This window comes from Arachis hypogaea, chromosome 19, assembly GCF_003086295.3.
Source record: "Arachis hypogaea cultivar Tifrunner chromosome 19, arahy.Tifrunner.gnm2.J5K5, whole genome shotgun sequence".
NCBI classification, from domain to species: Eukaryota; Viridiplantae; Streptophyta; class Magnoliopsida; order Fabales; family Fabaceae; genus Arachis; species Arachis hypogaea.
In genome coordinates, this window is record NC_092054.1 from 99,659,311 (window position 1) to 99,679,804 (window position 20,494).

The 20,494-nt window shown below is 36.8% G+C and overlaps 1 protein-coding gene across 1 annotated transcript; it reads right to left on the reverse strand.

The window, feature by feature from the left end:
- Window positions 1-6,871: 6,871 nt before the first annotated feature.
- Window positions 6,872-8,788, reverse strand: LOC112779395 (uncharacterized). The gene is made up of 2 exons (XM_025823633.3): window positions 7,939-8,788; window positions 6,872-7,000 (listed from the first exon to the last, which is right to left on the reverse strand). The coding sequence occupies exons 1-2, from the start codon at window positions 8,254-8,256 to the stop codon at window positions 6,920-6,922; spliced, it is 399 nt and encodes a 132-aa protein (XP_025679418.1). The 5' UTR covers window positions 8,257-8,788; the 3' UTR covers window positions 6,872-6,919.
- Between the last annotated feature and the right edge of the window lie 11,706 nt (window positions 8,789-20,494).

Genomic DNA, 20,494 nt, shown 5'->3' on the forward strand with positions numbered 1-20,494 from the left:
TTTCAGGTATTTTCTGGCTAAAATTGAGGAGTTTGAGCATAAGTCTGATTCAGAGACAGAGAAAGCACTGCAGATGCTGTCTAGATCTGACCTGCCTGCATTTGGAAGAGCTTTTCTGGAGTTACAAAAGTCCAAATGGGGCGCTCTCAATGGCTATAGAAAACTGACTTTCAGAGCTTTCCAGCAATATATAATAGTCCATACTTTGCTTCAGATTAGAAGTCCCAAAACTGGTGTCCAACGCCAGCTTCCTGCCCCTTCCAGACGTCCAGTGCCCAAAGAGTAAAGCCCAATGTCCAAAGGCCCAGAAAGGACCCCTGGCTGGCATCCCACGCCTAAGAGACCTCAATGCACGTGGATCTCATCAAAACGCAGCCCAAACACTCACCAAGTGTTCCTCATAAGTAGATTTTAGCACTAAATAGACTACTTTACCCTTACTAGTCATCTGTTTAGTATTTAAGGGGATTATGCTCATGTAAATCAGGGAGATTCTCCGATCCAGGAGATCATCATCAACCTTTTATCATCTTCTTCGGGACTCTGTAATTGAGGAGAGTACCCTTTACATTTTCCACCATTGTTTTTATTTTCAGTATGAGTTTCTAAACCTCTTAGGTTAAGGGGAGGAGCCCTGCTGAGTCCTATGAATTAATTAAAGTACTATTTCTTCTTCTTTGATCCGTGTCTGATCTATCTCTAAGATGTATATCCCGATCTTCATCGTGATGAACAGAACGATCTAAATTGGCTCTATTCATCACATTAAGACAAACGTGCCTGACAAACACCCGCGTCTACTTGGGTTCGTGTGAATACTTGGCCGGAAAGCATGAGCCAACAGCTATGGATTTACATCTCTCAGACGGTTAATCCACGATTTCGTTGGGGACTTCTCGAGACACCAGTTCAGCCGATCTCTGGGGATATTAAAGTCTTCGTGGTATAGGCTAAATCCAAGAAGCAGTGTTCTTTGATCCAAAAGATTCTACCTTGTCTGTGGAGTTTTGAGTAGGATTGCCAAGAGAATGGATTGCTATACGCTTCATCCTCTATTGGATTGAATACCAAGGGCCCTGGCGTTCATTCTGTAGTAGAGGAGATCAAGGACCATTGGCGTGGCTTTGATCACTTACAGCTTGCCATAGAAGAAGATCATTCACAAGAAAAGAAGATGATAGTACTAGAGTTACTTCAGAAAGACAAAGCAACTCCGACTCTTAACTCTGTTCCTATACTTATTTCAACTTAACATCCAAATGTTTGATATTCATATCCTTACTTCCACTTAATACCCAAAAAACCTTCTGATTCCACTTGATTAAGACCTGCAAGACAACCATAAGCTTGCTTCAAGCCACAATCCTCGTGGGATCGACCTTGACTCGCTCAGGTTTTACTTGGATGACCCAGTGCACTTGCTGGTACTGTTGCTGTTGTACGAAATAGTGTGGGTTATGTGTACAAGTGCAACCAATGACCACGGCCAATGGCATTTGATCTGGAGCAGAGGAGATTGATGACCATGACCTATGGCGTCAATCACATACAGCCTGCCATTGAAGAAATCACTCACAAGCAAAGAAGACAGTAATACCAGAGTTAATATATACAATATTCCTATTACTATTCCTATTACTGATTTTAATATATACAATATTCCTATTATTGATTGCCCTTGAATCAATCCAACCAACTACCTTCTGATTTCGCCTGACTAAAACCTGCAAGATAACCATAGCTTGCTTCAAACCACAATCCTCCTGGGATCGACCCTGACTCCCTCAGGTATTACTTGGACGACCCAGTGCACCTGCTAGTACAGCTGTATGAAAGTGTGGGGATTCGTGCACCATATGTCTTCTAAGGTCCCATTCGACTTGACTTGGGTAGATTTATCTGTTCTTACTCCTATCCTTGTTATCGATAATGAATATGCCAAAGCCTTCCGTAGACATCATAGGTCATGTTTGAGTAAGGAGGATGAGAAGAATTATGAAATTATAGTTGCTGATCTTGAAGAAGGTCTGCTTTTCCTGAATTGATAAGTTGGAACATCATTTCATATATGTGTATGATTGCTTCTTTATAAAATTATGATTTCCCTTTCCTTTCTCTGATTTTGAGTTCGAGGTCCTTAAATTCTGCAATGTTTTTCCTACGCAATTGCATCCTAATTCTTGGATTTTCTTGAAAATATACTAACTTCTTTGTCAAAAACTAGATGTTCGACCTTCACTCAAGGTCTTATTTTATCTTTTCATCCTCGTCAAACCCTTTAGCTCCTAAAAACAAGGTTCGCTCTCTTGCCATGCTATTCAGGGTAGGAAAGTTTTTGCTAACTTTGATGAGTTATTTCATGCCTTTAAAAACTATTTCTTTAAGATCAGAGCTGTGGAGAGTGTCCGACCTTTTTTCCTGAGTGATGAGTGTGAGCCTATTTTCCCTTTGTATTGGGAAGAAAACTCTATGATACTCAAGTATAACTTGGATGACTTAAACGAGGTTAAGGAGGGTGTGATTGGGGTATTCCAGGAGTATTGGGGCCGAGAGAAAATCTGAGCTAACTTCAGTCCAAGCTAGGTAGTTTTTCTTTTTCTTTTATAGATCTGGTTTTGTAAAAATTGTATTGATGGCTACCATATCCCAATTTTGGTGTTGCAGAAAGGATGGCTCCTAAGTCGGCTGCTGTGAAGACACTCTGGACTGCTAGGAAAAACGTTGTTGCATAGAGCATACAACTAAAAGAAACTAGTGGAACTACCAACCTTTCCTCGCCCTTAAAGTCAGACACAGGCACCTCGGCCTCTCTAAAGGTTACTTCTTACCCGACTCCTCAACTAACTCCTCCCCCTTCTAGCCCGGCCAAGCTAACAACCCATCCTCCACCTTCTATTATAGAACTGAATCCCAAAAAATGCAGGACTTCGGATTCAGGGAGTATATATGAGCAAGGTTTTGATGCTCTTGCTTGGAGTGAAAAGCACATCCTTCCTCATAGCTTTATCAACATGGATGATATTTCTATTAAGAGCCACCTTCAACTCCTTGCCTGAGGTGGAGTTCGGACAGCTGTCATATGCATAGCCTTAGCTAGGGAGTTGGAGAAGACTCCCCTTGATGTTATTCAGAGCTCCTTGGCTGCCTCACAGGCTAAAGTGGCTTCCTTAAGGGAGTCTAAGAAGGAGTGAGAGTAATAGAAAGAATCTCTACTCTCCAATGTTGGCAAAGCTCAGGCTAAAGTAAAGCAGGCAGAGGCCGCCTTAGCCATGTCGGAGGGGCTAAAGAAGAAGGCCGAGGAGAGTTATTTTAGGATCTTCTGGAAAAAGCTTGACTTGGTGGATGAGGTGACTAAATCTCGATCTAGATATAAAAAACTTGAGGAGACCATAGCTGAAGGCATGGACGAGATGGTTGCGAATCTGAAGGCTCAGTTCTGAGTTGTTACTCCTAAGGTGAACCTCTCCCTCATCAGCCTGGACAATGTTGTGGTAAAGGAGAAGATTGCTCCAGCCCCGGATGATGAGGAGGATACTCCTATACCCGATCCGAAGACTTCGGGAGCACAACTCGGGTAGGCTTCTCAAGTTCCCGACCCTTAGTTGGATGGTGAACCTCTTCCTTTTACAACTCTCCTGATCCCTACAGTTTTGATTTCTGAATATGCTCTGACCTCTTTCGCTCAGCCTGAGGATGCTGTTACTGGCGAATAACTTCATCCTTTATAATTTCTTAAATTTTAATGGCTCGACTTGTGGGTCTTTTATGAGCAACTTAACTATGTAATAGTTAGTTTGAACAATTTTTGTTTTTAACTAAAAACCTTTTTAGTAGTGGTTTTTGGTACGAATGGTTGAACAACCGTTTAGTTGAATGCGAATCTTCATTGTTTCGACAAATTTCAATTTTGTGTTTTGCTAAGTTAGAAAAGATGTAGGTGAAGTACCTTGGTCCATTCTAGACTTTTTGTATATGAGTATTTTCCTTTAGATGTTTGAGTTCCGACTTCGGGAAATCAGACTTTACCAAGTTACTTGTATATTTCAATTTTGGTCCGACTCGTTTTGAGGTCGGTTCACGAACTTCTTACATAACTTCTTACACTAATTTGTATCTTGTCGCTTCCTCTTGCCGACCATGTAGGTCGAGCAATGATTTTTGCAATTTTTTGTGCTTAAATTAATGCGTTTAAAGTAGAAAAACTAGTAGAAAAATACTTGATGCACGAAAATCTGTATCGCTACAAATTTTCTTCGACAAGTATACCGAATTATCGTCAAGTAAAAAATCACAATAGAGTGAGGTCGAATCCCACAGGGATTGATTGGTTGAGCAATTTTAATTAGAGGATTGTTCTAGTTGAACTGAACAGATTTGAATTAGGAATTGCAGAATGTAAAATGGCAGGAAACGTAAATTACAAGAAATGTAAATGACTGAAAGTAAAAGAGCTAAATGTAAATTGCAGAAAGTAATTGCAGGAAATTAAACTTGCAGAAATTTAAATGGGAATGGGGTGATTGAGCATAAATGTAAACAACAGAATTAAAGAGAATGGGAAAGATAAGAAATGGGGGATTTATTGGGCTTAGGAGATGGTGCATTCTCCGGATCAAATTCATCATCATCTCTTCCTCAATCAGTGCATTCATTGATCTCTTAGCAATCTTAGGTGATTGAATCCCAATTTCTTGGCAATCTAATCTCTCTAAGCTTAAACAATTGCCCAATTTCTTGATCTAATTGCTCATGGGAAGAGATGAAGTTTGGTCACTGATTATACCACACACTTTCATAGATCAAAGTATTGGTAGGATTACATGTCACTATATCCATCCAACCCCCAATCTAATCCGACGTGAGAAAGCATTTCTAGCATGATTTCCTCATTCCTCTTCCAAGGTTCAGAGGAAATCCAAGTATGAACAATTTCTCTTCCGCGACAATTGCTCAATTGGATGAAGATCGAAAGCTTTCAAGCAAATCAAGAGAAAAGAAAGAAGAAGAAGAATGAAAACTACAATTGATCCATTGAATCACAACAGAGCTCCTTAACCCAATGAATAGGGGTTTAGTTGTTCATAGCTCTGAGAATGGAAAGTGAAATTGAAAAGTGCATTGCAAGAGTAAACTGAATTTATAGAGAGTGTTTACAATCCTAGATCCCCAGGTTCCCAATCCCCCTTTTTCTAACTCAAACTCTCTGTTATTTATACACTTTCTTCCTTTAGTCCTCAAGTCTTTGGACTGGGCTTTGGCCTTTGTTGAAGCAGTTAAAGTGGCTCTCAATGATGTTGAGAAGGGGCGCTGGTAAACTAACGTTCATACTATGCATGGGTGCCCAATTGTACTAGAGATGGCATCAACGTTGGTGATCAACGTTTACAGGCAAACGTTGAGTCAAACGTTCTTTTGAAAAAGGATTGAGCGTTGCCACTAACGTTTGACTCAACGTTGGTGCACCAATGTTCATTCATCCACGCGTGCACGTCGCCCACTGTTAAACCCCAATTTTGTGGTTTATCTTGTGCTTAATTTGGGAGATTTTATCAACTTTTCTCACATTTATTCAATGAAATAGCATGGTTTTGTAATTCTCCCTAAATTTGTGCTTAAGTGTGAAAACGTGCTTTTTAGGCCTTAAAATAGCTAAATTTAACTCACTTTAATTCCATTCGATGCCTTGATATGTTTTTTAAGTAATTTCAGGTTTAGAAGGCAAAGATTGGGTTGAAGGAATGAAGAAAAAGCATGTAAAAAGGGAGAACTCATGAAGAAATGAAGGAATCACAAAGCTGTCAATCCTGACCTCTTCGCACTTAATCGATCATAACTTGAGCTACAGAGGTCAAAATGAGGCGGTTCTTGTTGCATTGGAAAGCTAACATCTGGGGTTTCAAAATGATATAAAATTTGTTATAGTTTCCTGGATTTTAGGGATGCGTATGCATGCATCACGCGTACGCATGGGAAGTTGCACGTGACTCACTAAAGGCAACTCGTGGCCAGTGATTTCTGAAGTATTTTGGGCTCAATCCAACTCATTTTTGATACTATTGAACCCAAGGATTGAAGAGGGGATAAACCAAGTAGTCATAGTTGAGTTTTCATCATGTTTTAGGGTAGAATTCTAGAAAGAGAAGCTCTTTCATCTCTCTAGATTTAGGATAGAAATTAGGGTAAAGTTAGGTTAATCCAATACAACAAAGGGGGTTAAAACGGCGATTATTTTGGGGAATTACGACGGTTAGAACTGCCATTATGACCAAAACTGGCGCCTCCAAGAAACGCCATTATTCTGGGCGCCATTCTGGTTATTACGGCGGTTTTTAGAAAACCGCCATAATAACCTGTGGATAATACGGTGGGTTTTTGAGGGTTAAAATGGCGGTTTGTAACTACCATTATTTTCGCATAAAATGACGGTTTTTAAACATCCGCCGTTTTTACCACGATGTTGTGGCATCAGTTCTGTTTAAAATGGCGGTTGGAGACCATCGTTTTTACCATTATAACTGCCATTTTTACCAGGTTATAATGGCATCTTTTGTTTTTAAAATGGCGTTTTTAACCGCCGTTTCTACCAGCATATAATGGCATCGTTTTCATTTAAAATGGGGGTTTCTAACCGCCGTTTGTACCTAATTATGATGACAATTTTATGTTTTTTAAAATAAGATTGAAACTACCAATTTAAAGTGATATTTTCGAAACTCACTTAAAAATCTCGTAATAACCAAAAGGCATAGTCATAAATCAAATATCATAAGATGATTTTTAATTCATACATGATTCAAAAGTCATAATCCAAGTCATAATTGAAATTTCATAATCCAAAAACAAAGTATTAAAGAAAATTTTTTCAATAATACGTCTTAACATATAATTCTTAATATACGTCTTAACATATCAAGTAAGGTCATGCTTCCTTGTTGCTTGCTCCAGAAGACCTACTTCCTAACTCTTTTGGTGATGAAATCTCAGTCTCCTGATCCAATCCCTACAACAAAAATATAACTATTATGAACAAAAGAAATGCAAGAAAAAGGCATATATTTATATACATTTATCATGTCTAATTACATAGCATTGATACAATAATGAGTAAATTTTTTCTAACTAACATTGAAACATTGAGTGCTTCAATCTTGATTCTTGTATTGAATGAGTAAATAGTTCACATGCACTTGTACAGGGCATAACTCTGCCAAATGGTTAGGTGACATGGAAAATACAAGATTCTGCTTTTGACCAATTATATCAACTACTCATAAGAATAATCCTACTAGAATTATTCAATCCCTTTAATATTCGAACCTTGAGCCTTTTTCTTACAATAACAACCATTTAGATAAAATAATATAGTTTACATGTGTGTGTAAGATAGAGTGAGCAATCCAGTGGGCTACGCAGTAAGTAGAAAAACAATTGGAGGATGCCAACTGTAAATGGTTTGGATCTTCTTATAATACTTAACAGTAAACCCTTCAAACCTCTTTTAGACATACAATATTATTTATGAATTATGATATCTGTATATCTTTTCTTTTAGCATTGGTTTAACGTTATTTTAGATTTTGTTCATAAACAAGATTTGCTGACTAAATTAGTTATTTTAACACTAAGAGATTGGCTTTAGTAAATTATTTTAACTTGCTCCAGGGACTGTGATTATAGAAGGCACCAGAAAAGAAGAGTTGAGAAATTGGAATTAACAAAGTAATGGTGCCAACTGTAAACTATGTATCTATAATTCTATATATAATTTTAGGAAATAGTACTCAAGAGAGGACCTTTTTCTAAATTCAATTAGAGTCACGTTCTGACTTGCTTAGGGGTCTTCCTGTACGCAACTCATTATTACTATCACTCTAGCATAAGCTAGCACTACTACTAATTATATTAATAATAGGAATCATAAGCAGAATATGAATGTACCTGTGAAACTTGTTGAGTAGGGAACATTCCAGCCAATTGTATTAGAATTTTACCTCCTTCCTTAGAAGCAATATAGGAGACTAGCACTTGCAATTGCGCTTTAACGGTATCCAACTCTTCTTGCACATTTGGACCACAAGTAGATGATGTGCCAACATCATTTGAAGAACCTAAATTCATTTGACTAATTCTTGTAGTGTTGTTCTTGAAAGCAATTGTTGGAACAGCTCCCATACCTAAACATCGAACACGACCAGTGTGCTCTTTCCCAAAAACTACTCCAAGAGCATCAAGAGGAGAATTAACAGTTAATTCCATCGGTTGTTGGCTGCTATGTGCTTCAATCTTCTCCTACATATATAAAAAAAGAGAAAGAATAAAAAATAGTATTATCTTATAAAAAAGAAAGAAAAAGAAATACAAACAAGTTACTTATTACACTTTAGTCTTATCGTTATTTTTTTAACTTTTTCATTAACATAACTTCCATCTATTTTCTTGTGAGTGATGTCCCACATTTGAACCCTACTAACTTCTTTTCCCGTCTCTTCCATCTAGAATTTAAGAAAAGTAGACGATGCAGAGAAAAATATCAGAACAAATGAGAACTGCACTAAATATCAGGAGAAAAAACAAATACAAGAAAGAAAAGGAAAAGAAAATCCAACCACCAATATGAATCGGAGGAAAATAGAAAGTATAAACAAGTGAACTGTGCTAATAGAAACAAATTAATCAGATGCTGATTTGTGCATAATGTAGTGCCCTACTACCCCACCAAGTGGATGGGAAAGAAAACATCAAAACAATACCATATGCAACCATACATAATGGCCCTACAAAGCATGACAGTCAATAATACAAAGGGTCCCAATAAATAAAGATTCTGCAAAGAAATAGACAAACTGACATGGAATATCAATAAAAATTGCTAACTAACAATAATAAAAAAAAGTCCACAAATTGTGTGTAAATTCTGGTGTACAAGTAATTTCCTCATTGTGCAAAAGAAAAATACTCAGAAGGAATGAAACAACCCATGAATGGTTAAACACTTTAACTGAATATGGACCGGCATCTACTTCAAATTTTGACTTTTTGCTTAATTTTAATATCCATTATATTTAATATCCATTTTAAAATAGTTCATAACAGTTTAAATGAGAAGCACAACAAAGCAATTAGAAAAAATAGAGAGGAAAAAAAAGGTGGAAACAAATAACATCACATCAGCTTAATCAAGAACAGCTTAATAATAATAATAATAATAATAATAATAATAATAATAATAATAATAATAATAATAATAATCATTAAAAGTGAAGGTAACGTGAAACAATCACGAGTCAAAATGTCACCGACCCTCTTGAATGTCAAGCAACTACCTTAAATCACCATTTTTTAATATATATATATATATATATATATATATATTAATAAAAAAAACAGAGGAAACTTTCTCACAAAAGGAGCCAACTTTCAGAATCTGGGTTTCGGAAAGAGCTTTGTTTAAAAAGTTAGACCCTTTTGTTTTCCTTCAGAAAGCTAAAACCCTTTTCTCATGAATATAGAGTGAAGAAGAAGATGAAGATGACGAAGAAGAAGCTTACCTAATAAACGAGCTCCAACCACGCGAACAACAAAACAAGGTTTCTCATTAATCTTCTTTCATAATAATGCAGATATATAGCTGGAAGAAGGAAAAAAAAGGAAAAATAATTTTAAAAAAGAACAAAAAAAATGAACCACCAGTATTTATTATATCAAAAACAAAAGAATTAATTATATGAAGCTGTGTTGAACATCCCACTCATTTGAGTGTTAGTATTTAATAAGCACGAAAGTGTTGGCTCACCTGTTCTCGGGCTATATCTTCCTTCTACAGTTCTTGGTTCTTTTGGAGGGACAATAGGAGAATACTTTGTAAGTCTAGTGGAAGATCAGAAGGAAACAATTTCATAAGCTCATTGCTGGCAAAGTTTTGATAAGTGCATTTTCGGATAAGCGAGCGAAGGCATACCAAGACCTATCATGACCAACTCACCATCAGAACATACTACACAAACTGCAACATAATCACTCATATTTCAAAAACTCATGACAAAATTGAATAGCAAAATATATCAACTTCAGAAGAAAAAACACACAATTTGAATAACACCTTTACACTCTTTGAGTTGCTTCCTTTTGCTTGAGAAATAAAGAGAACCAAATAGAAGTAAGCAAAACAAAGCAAACATAGTTCAGCTATTGCCTCATAAACTAGTTCCCAAACTACAAAACAAAATGGTTCCAAGTGCCTAAGAAGTAAGTCCAAAATTAAAGAAACAGCTCAACTAGTGTCCAATACACATATCTTTGAAACCTCTTCACTTTCTTTCGGTCCCAATCGAAACAAAAATCACTGGAAGTTTATTCAATAAAGCATATATAGCATATATAGCATGGTTTATTCAAGGGTTTAGTTAATGCAAAAAACATTGAACAGAGTAAGGGCAGCAGAGCTAAACAACTACAGAGATTACTCATTTATAGCTTTGCTTAAAAGAACCAAAAAGGAACCAAAGAGGCAAATAGAGATGAGATTGGAGCAGTTTTTTCTGAGATCTAAGATCTGAGATCGGAGATCAGAGAAACACCTTAATAGAAGTAAGCAATAGAAGATCTGAGTTCAGAGAGAGAGAGAGAGAGAGAGAGAGAGAGAGAGAGAGAGAGAGAGAGAGAGAGAGAGAGAGAGAGAGAGGAGGGGGTAAAGTTAAGAAAGAAGACCTGAGATCATCGTCAATCACCCCTGCACCAACGTCAATCCAATGCTTCAACGGAAGACCCAAAAATCCCTAACAGAGCTGCAGAGAAACAAAAACCCCCAAAAATCAGCACCAAAAGCAATTTTGAAACCCTAACCCAAACAAAAACGAAGAAATCGGTGCCTTTTGGAATCGAAATGCTGAGGTCAGTAGCCACCAGAACCTTGCATCTCGCCGAAATCTTCGTCTCCACAGCACAAAAGAAAAAACAAAATAAAACAGCATTTCAATTTAACTTGAGAGAGAGAGGTACCTGGAGAGATCGTAACCGGCAGAGAGAGGAGAAGCCCTAGAAGGAAGAATGGCGTTGTCGGAGAGCTTCTTTACACGGAGGAGATGAGAGCGTCGTTTGTTCAGAGAGGAGAAGCCCTAGCTAGAAGGAAGAACGGCGTTGAATGAGCCAGGGATTACCATTTTTTTCTTTTTATATACGTGTGAAAACGGCGGTTCAAAACCGCCATAATCACCAGAACCGCCAAAATATATAAAACCAGTTATGGCAGCAGCAACAATTGCCATAATGTTTCGATAATATGGTGGTTCTTTAAAACCGCCTTAATCTCAATGTCATTTTAACCCTTTTTTTTGTAGTGATCTCTCTCAAATTCATCTTTCAATTCTTGTTTTGATTTCAATTCTCTTTATATTTTAGTGTTCTATTGTTTTAATCTTCTTAGTTTCTCTTGTTAATTTCTTGTTTTGCTCTCTTTTATGTTTATGAACAATTGTTGGATCTCAATTTCTTCTTATGCAATTTTATATTTCTATGTCTTTTGATGTTTACTTCACTTGCTATTGTTGATTTCTTGCTTGTGATAGTCATGGGTTTCATTAATTCTTGCATTTTGTGATGTTTACGTTTCTTGCACTCTAGGTGTTTGATAAAATGTTTACACTAGTTTTTGAGTAGTTTCCTTTACTCTTGGCCTAGGCTAAGGGAATTGAGTGACCTTGAGTCATTAGGTCTCATTGAATTGGTGATTTGAGAATCCTTAGTGGTCAATTTGATAACCATTGACTCTAGTCTACTACTAAGTTAATTAGTAGCTAGGTTAGGACTTATGGATTGATGTTGATCAAGCCATTTGACGTACTTCAAGCCTAGGAGTAGATATTACGTACTTAAGGCCTTTGGAAGTAGACTTAATGAGCTTGGTTCCTCATAATTGTGAATACATGGTTTGTTGATAAGGATGGTGATCTCAAATTTCCCATGTCTTAGCCAAGAGTTCTTTTCCCTTATTTTATTAGTTCTTGTTATTTTACTTTCTTGTCATTTATTTTCTTGCTAATTACTAAATCAAACCCCCTTGCATCTTCACAACCAATAATTAAACACTTCATTGCAATTCCTTGTGAGACGACTCGAGGTTTAAATACTTCGGTTAATTCTTATTGGGGTTTATACTTGTGACAACCAATATTTTTGCATGTGAGGATTCTTTGTTGGTTTAGAACTATACTTGCAATGAGCTTTCATTTGTGAAATTCTAAACCATACAAGAAACCGAGCATCACCCACGCGTACGCGTCAAAACAGTATTTTGCGCATATGCGTTGCTCACGCGTACGCGTCACAGCAAATTTTCCAACTCAAAATTTAAAATTTTTATTGCAGGCGTTGGACCCAACGTTGGTTTACCAACGTTGCCTCCAACATTGCACACTTGTGTGTACACACACTGCCTTGTGTGTGCGCACACTTGAACTTTTCTTCTTGTGCGTACGCACACAATTCCGGCGTACGCACACAGGGCAATTTTCTCAGCTCCAACTTTGAGTCTTATCGAAGACGTTGGAGGTAATGTTGGTGAGCCAACGTTCCCTCCAACGTTGCACCCCTTTTTGTAAGAATGTTGCCAGCAACGTTTATGAGCCAACTTTGGCCACCAAAGTTGCACTTTCAGCCCTTTTAGAACGTTGCTAGCAACATTGGTGAGACAACTTTGGCCACCAACATTGCTTCCCTTGCCTCTTCCTTGCCATTCCTCTACTTCTTTCCACCTATCATCAACCAAAAAAAGGTATTAAAGTCTTGCTATAATCACAAGATTCTTGCACCATTCATATCATCAAGCAAATCTAGCATAAATCTCATAAAAATGCATTAATTTAACCATGTTTGATTGAATCAAGGCATGCATGAAATTCTCATCCAATTACTTACTTATTGCTCAAGAAAGTGCATGAAACCTAATGAAAACAGATGAAAAAGGCTTGTGAAACTAGTCTAAGATGCCTTAGCATCAATACTTTATTATCAATAATAAAAAATGATGTACATAAATTTGTTTTCTACTAATGTTTTCTCTTATAATCCTTAGCCTTTGCTATGATGCCTCGTTAAAACCCCCTTCAGGAAAATCTTTTTTGGAAAAAAACCATGAAGTCAGGAAAAAGAGTACACCAGGAAACAAGGTTTGCTTTTCTTGCTGTAATACCTCTTTAAGTTACTTGCATGTAATTTAAGTCGGATACCTCATAGTAACCCTTGACTTCGACAACTTTGTAAGGTCTCTTCCAGTTTGTAGCTAGCTTTTCTTCGCCCGACTTCTGAACTCCCATGTCATTTCGGATTAGTATGAGGTCGTTTGTGGTAAAGCTTGTCTTGATTACTTTCTGGTTGTACCTCAAGGCTATCCTTTGCTTCAATGCTTTTTCTTTTATCCGAGCTTGTTCTCAGACTTCAGGGAAGAGGTCAAGTTCTTTCTTTTGTGTTTGGACATTTATTACCCCATCATAAAATCTAACTCTCAGAGATTCCTCAGTGATCTCAACAGCAATGATGGCTTCTATGCCATAAGCAAGTTGGATGGGTGAATTTCTGGTTGTAGAGTGGGAAATTGTTCGATATGACCATAAGGCTTGAGGAAGCTCATCTGCCCATGCTTCATTTGCATCTTGTAGTCAGCGTTTCAATTCAGCCAATATGACTTTGTTGACAGATTTTGCTTGTCCATTGGCCTGAGGATGTTCTACTGATGTAAATTGGTGTTTAATCTTGAATCTTGAGGCTGGCCACTAATGTGTAAGCATCATATACCCATTTTCACCCTATTTTCTCGTTAAATTTAGTAAGTTTAATTATATTTTAATGTTAAAATCTTCTTTGGATGCTACTTTAAATTTTTCTGGTGTTTTATTATTTTAGGTGAATGTCGTATCAATTTGGCAGAGTTTTGAGCAAAAATGAGAAGTTTTGAAGTTGCCCCCTTGGGTGCTAAACGCCCAGCTGGTGTTTAGCTCCAGCAATCTGATGCACCACTATTTTTTGGTGCATTTTATACTGAATTGAGTGGATTTTTGTCCATTATTCTCACATTTATCCCATGAAATAGCATGGTTTCATGATTTTCTCCTAATTTGTGCTTAAGAGTGAAAACAAGCTTTTTAGGCCCTTAATTTGCTAATTTTAATCCACCTTTGATTCCACTAGATGCCTTGATGTGTTCGTTAGTGAATTCAGGTTGAAAAGGCTAGGAATGGATCAAAGGAATGAAGAGAAAAGCATGCAAAGTGGAGAGATCATGGGAAATCAAGGATTTGGAGTGCATTCATCAACGCGCACGCGTAGGAAGTAAGAATGCCAATCGACACGTACGTGTGACCCATGCGTACGCGTCGCAGCTCGCACGTGACCTCATTAAAGTGAAAACGCTGGGGGCAATTTCTGAGCTTCCTAGGCCCAAATCCAACTCATTTTCTGAGCTTATTACATGCAGAAATCAAGAGGAGTAAAGGGGGGGAGGGGAGGGGAAGCACATAGTTGAGCTTTCATTATGCTTTAGTTAGTTTCTAGAGAGAGAAGCTCTCTCTTCTCTCTAGAATTAGGTTAGATGTAGATTAGGATTTCTTAGATCTAGGTTTAATTCATGCTTTGATCTACTTTTCATTTACAATTTCTTGTTCCTTTACCTTTGCTTTCCTAGTTTAGTATCTTACTCTTTGTATTTGTTTACTTTGTTGTTGATGCACTCTTGTTTCTTCTATTTTTCTTTAATGCAATTTATGCTTGATTTCTTTTATTGTTGATTTGCTTTATTGTTGTTAATTCCTTGCTTTTGGTAGTTATAGATTTATATTTCTTGCAATCTTATTTTACTTTCCTTTTATGCCTTCCAAGTGTTTGATTAAATGCTTGGAAGGATGTTAGAGTAGATTTTTGTGTTCTTGGCTTGGGATGGTAACTTAGGTGAAATTGAGTTGCTAATGTCCAAGTGTTGATAATTGGTGTCCATTGACTCTAGCCTTCACTAAGTTAATTAGTGAGTGGTTAGAACTTATGGATTGGGATTGATATAGCTCATTTGACTTTCCTTCACTTGTTAGAGGATGACTTTATGGGATTGATCCTTGCAATTATCATGTTGTGGTTAGTAACAAGGATAAAGATCCTTAACTATCAACCCTTGCCAAGACCTTTTTATCATTTGAGTTCATTTACTTTCTTGCCATTTATTTTTCATGTCCCTTATTCAAAATCCCAAAATACTTGTCCCATAACCAATAACGAGAACACTTCCCTGCAATTTCTTGAGAGACTACCCGAGGTTTAAATACTTCAGTTTATTTTTATTGGGGTTTGTACTTGTGACAAAAAAATTTTTGATTGAGGAATTGTTTGTTGGTTTAGAACTATACTTGCAACGAGATTTCAATTGAGAAATTCTTTACCGATAGACAATATCCATTCATCAAAATGGCGCCATTTCTGGGAAACTGCAAATGTGTGCCTTGTTATTGGTTATTGTATATATGTGAATATGTTTGCCTTTTGTCTCTTTGTTAGTATTTGCTAGTTTTAGGATTTAGTTTTCTTTGTTTCTTCTTAGATTTTGTTTTCATTTGCTCTTGCTATCATGAATTCTCAACCATTTGGCTATGAGTTTGGTTACAATTATGTTGTAGGAAAAGGGAATTTCAATGAGAATGTGCATCAAGGATGGAACAATCAAAGGTGGGAGGAGCCTCAACTTTATAGATAACCTTCTTGGCAACAACCTCCTCCGGCTTCGTATAGGTATAATTTAACTCCTTATGCATATCAATCTAATGGATGTGGTAATCTTCATTGTACTTGTCAACAACCACCACCACATGCCTATGAGCCTCATCCTCAACATAGACCTCAACCATACTCACAAGCCCCTTTCTACCAAATACCTTCATATGACCCTTATCCATTATATAACCAATCACCCTTACCTCATCCTTGTGACCATTATGTTGGAAAATCCATAGAGCCACCATAATTCCAATATCAATACTCCCAAGAACCACACATTTCATATACACCACCTCCATACTTTCACCAAGAAGAACCACCTTCCTATTATGAACCCTTTTTCCAAAATAATGAACCCTCTTATCCATCCTAAGCTCCAATAGATGAACCCCTTGGTCTTATCCTTCGAGGGCAAGAAGAGATGAAAAGGGAGGTACTTGAATTAACAGCCGCCTTAGATGAGGTGGTAAACCGATTAGCCTTCCAATGCTTGAACACTCAAGGCACTCCCATGGCCACATGTGGAGAATCAATTGAAGAGCATAGCATGAAGGAAAAATTGGAAACTCCAGTGGAAAATGAGGAATGTTACTTTGTGTTGGAACAATTGGAGGAACCTATGATTGTTAAAGAAGAGGAAGAAGTGGTTGAAGACTTAGGAGATGCGGAACCTCCATGGGAATCTAAAATCCTAGAAAACCTCTCCAAGAAGATTGAATTTGATGTTGAGGAGGAAAGTGCACAACCTCCAAAGCATATTCCATATGAAGAATTGGACGGGATAAAGCAAGAATTAAGTTCCCATGGCAATGAAGATCATGCATCAAATCTTGGTGGTGAATCCTTTGAACTTGAAGAACCTTCTCCTGGTGAAATAGAAAGTAATGTGGAGGTAGATTTCTCTCATCCTCCCATTTATGATTTGAGTGAGGGAGAAGAGTTAGATGAAATTGTTGAACAAAGGATTGAAATTGAGAAATCTTATGGAGAGGTGGGGCTCCTTAGAAAAAGAAGGACGGGAGTTGAATATGCTTTGTCAAGATCCTTGGAAGCTTCTTTGCCTAGGTTGTCATCTACTCCTATAATTGAGTGGGTGAAAGTCATCTCTATTAGCTTTATTGTCCCACTCGAGTATGGTTTGCTTGAAACGGATAGTCAACTTAGGGAACTTTGCGGGATGAAGCATAAGAGAAGGATGTTTCGTGGTTGGCATTGCAAATCAAGGCTCATTTTGGTTGATACATCAAGGATGAGATTCAAAGGTTGGACTAGTGCTCAATTAGGTGGGTCTAGAAGGAGAATTTGGCACTTCATTGAGAATTCATCTTACTTAACACCCGGATGGATTAATGATGATCAACTTGAAAACGGGTGTCAAAACAAAGTATGGGATCCCGGATTGCATAAGGAGAATCAATTTTGGGAGCTCATGGTTTGTGAAGAACTCCATCAAGGCTTGGTGGAATTAATTTTGAAGAATGGAACTTATTGAAAGTCCAAGCATTGGTGGATGTTCAAGGATGAATACAAGCACAAGCCACCTTGATGAGGAGCTCCCCATAAGTCCAACTTAAGGACAATAAATAAAAGTGCTAGGTGGAAGACACCCCACCATGTTAACATCTTTCTTTTTTTTTCTCTTTTGTAAATATTGGTAGAATTGGTTTAATTTCATGGTTTGATTGGTTTGTTAAGTTTAGTTGGTAGTCTAGTATGTTAAATAAGGTTTTATGGTGTTTTGGTAGTTGTTTGGAGGTTTGGAATGCTTGGTTTGGTGCAAGAACTTGGAAAAATTTTGAAAAATAGAGCACCAACCCATGCGTACGCGTGACCCCAAACTTTTCGACCATCCACATGCACACGTTATTCACGCGTACGCGTGGATCCAAAATTTTCTAGCTTCCATACAAATTCCAGAGAGTTATGCCTACTTTGTACGTGTTTTGTGCCTTTGGCACAAGCCCTTCCACGCGTACGCGTCACCTCACGCATACACGTCACCTCTCTAAATAACCAATCACGCGTATGCGTCGCTCCCATTTCACCATCCCACGCGCATGCGTCACATTACGCGTACGCGTGGATTGCCTGTTTCACCACTCTTCTTTTCTTCTCTTCTCTCTATTTCTTTCCTTATTCTCTCTTCTCTTTTCTTTTCCTTCTTCAACCATCATCCAACACTACCATACACCATCAATCATTAGTTAGTTTAGTTAGTTAGCTATTTAGTTAGTTTTATTTTTGTTTAATTCTTGTTTTCATGATAAGTGTTGGGTTATTAATTTTGTTTACTGTTTATTGCTGCTTAGTATTAACTGAATGCTATTTTAGCATAATTATTTTTGAATATTCATTGTTGGATTTGCTTATTGAGATTATATTATGCTACTTAGTTGAGTTTCTTTGTTGAACAACTATGAACATCAAGTACATGAGAATTGCTTTTTAAAGCATGTTAAATCTTTTTGAATTGCATGATTTGGCCACCATGTGATTTGAATCCTTTTCCTTGATTAGGCAATTTCTTGATAGATGTTATGCATTTATCTTAATGCATTGTGTTTCTTGATCATACGCATCCATATGTTTTTGGCTTGAATGCTTTCATGCTTCTTTATTGCTTGTTTGGTTGTTTTAACGTACAAGTTAAGAGCATCTCAAGCACATTAGAATGAGTGAAGTGCATGTTCCTTTCGTGTAACTGTGACATAGTTTTTTATGTTAGTATGTGTATTCTAAACCACGCGTAACTTAGAATGCACACCTACCTTTATCCATGCCACACATTGGGTTATTCACTTCATTCTAGTGATTATTACCTCATTCCAACAATGTATGCTTCCTTACTTTTGCATTTACTTTTCTTACTATCCTGTCTTCTATTTTCAGGATGAGTCAGTATAAGCTAAAATAGAAGTGGGAAAAAGAACATGCAGCAACCGGTTGATCTACCAGCTGAAGGTGGCAACTCGGCAAGTCGCCATACCCCCTTGTTCATCTTTGAATGCACTGAGGATGGTGCAAACTTTTATGTGTGGGGAGGTTGTCCGACCAGTCGGCGTTTTTTTTTTGGGTAACAAATTTCTAATCCCAACACTTTTGTATTTCATTTTTTTTAGGTCTTTTAGGATTTTTTTGTTGCATTTTCTTATTTTGCATATATTTACATAATAAGCTTAGTCAAAATAATAAAATTTTTCAAGAAATTTATCTATAGGGCACCCCAATTGATTTGAGTAAAAATTTTTCATTGAACTTGCTTGAACTATACATTGTGGATCATGTTTTTGAGCTAAGAACACAAGCATGTGAGATTTGAGCCTAATTGTGTGGTTACATCTTATAACCACTTATTTTCCTTCTTGTGTGATTATTCTCTTTCTATGATTATAATCTTTGATTTGTTTGATTCTTTATGTCCATTATTTTATGTATACATGTATCTATATGATTGAGGCCATTGTTTCAATTAGCTCACTTACCCAAATAGCCTTACCTTTTATCTTCCATTGTTAGCCAATTTTGAGCTTACGATTAACCCACTTGCTCTTAATATTAGCATATTACAAGCCTTAAAGCGAAAAATAATAAATGTCCTTAATTTGGATCTTTGATTAGCTTAGGCTAGTGAGTGTGTATCATTCAAGTGTGGAAAAACTTGGGACATTGGTTGAGAAAAAGGTGTGTTTTGTATTTTTGTTGAAAATCATGGGAATTTGGTACATACTCATGTGTTAACTAGATGTAAAACCATATGCATCGATACTTTTGTATATACTTTATTGCAAAAAGAAAAAATATATATATATATACAAAATAAGGAAATATATATATATATATCAAAAGAAAAAAAATAAAAAATAAAAGAAAAAAAAGTAATAAAAAGGGGACAAAATGCCCCAAAGTGAAGTCTAATAATAATCAATGCATATGAGTTGTGATAAAAAAAGAAGAATGCATGAGTGTGTGAAAAAGTGAAGAATGGGTAGTTAGGTTAGCATTTAAATTGTATAGGTTGTTATATAGGTTAGGTGGGAAGTTTAAGTTAATCAAAGATTCAAATTTCTAGCTCACTGGACCATATGCATCCTTACCTTGAATCTAGCCCCATTACAACCTATGGATAAGTCATCATGATAATTGTATGCATGCATAAAATGATTATTGATTGTTAGATGAAAAAAAATCTTGGAAAGCATGATTAGGGGAGAAACGAGTGAATCAACCCCATACACTTGAGTGATTAGAGCGGATACACATCCGGTGAGGGTTCGATTGCTCAATTGCATGTTTTTACCATGATCATCACTTTTCTAGCAAGTTTGTAAAATATTTTAATAACTCAATTCAATTGTGGGTTTGGCTTGGTTGTTAATACCTTTAGCCCTTATGCTTATATATGTATTCTTGGAAGTTGATTTATTTAGACCAAGCAATTGCATTCATTTAGATATTTGCATATAGGTAGATTGTATTTAATTAGTTTGCATTTAATAATTATTGATACCCTTTGTCTCTTTCTTGGTTTAGCATGAGGACATGCTTGGTTTAAGTGTGGGGAGATTTGATGCACCACTATTTCGTGGTGCATTTTATGCTGAATTAAGTGGATTTTTGTCCATTATTCTCATATTTATCCCATGAAATAGCATAGTTTCATGAATTTCTCCTAATTTGTGCTTAAGAGTGAAAACATGATTTTAGGCCCTTAATTTGCTAATTTTAATCCACCTTTGATTCCACT

Coding starts and splice junctions, on each gene's coding strand:
- LOC112779395 (XM_025823633.3), bottom strand. CDS start 8,256: ATGGAATTAACTGTTAATTCTCCTCTTGATGCTCTTGGAGTAGTTTTT. Junction 7,001..7,938: donor CTACTCAACAAGTTTCACAG/GTACATTCATAT, acceptor TTTTTGTTGTAG/GGATTGGATCAGGAGACTGA.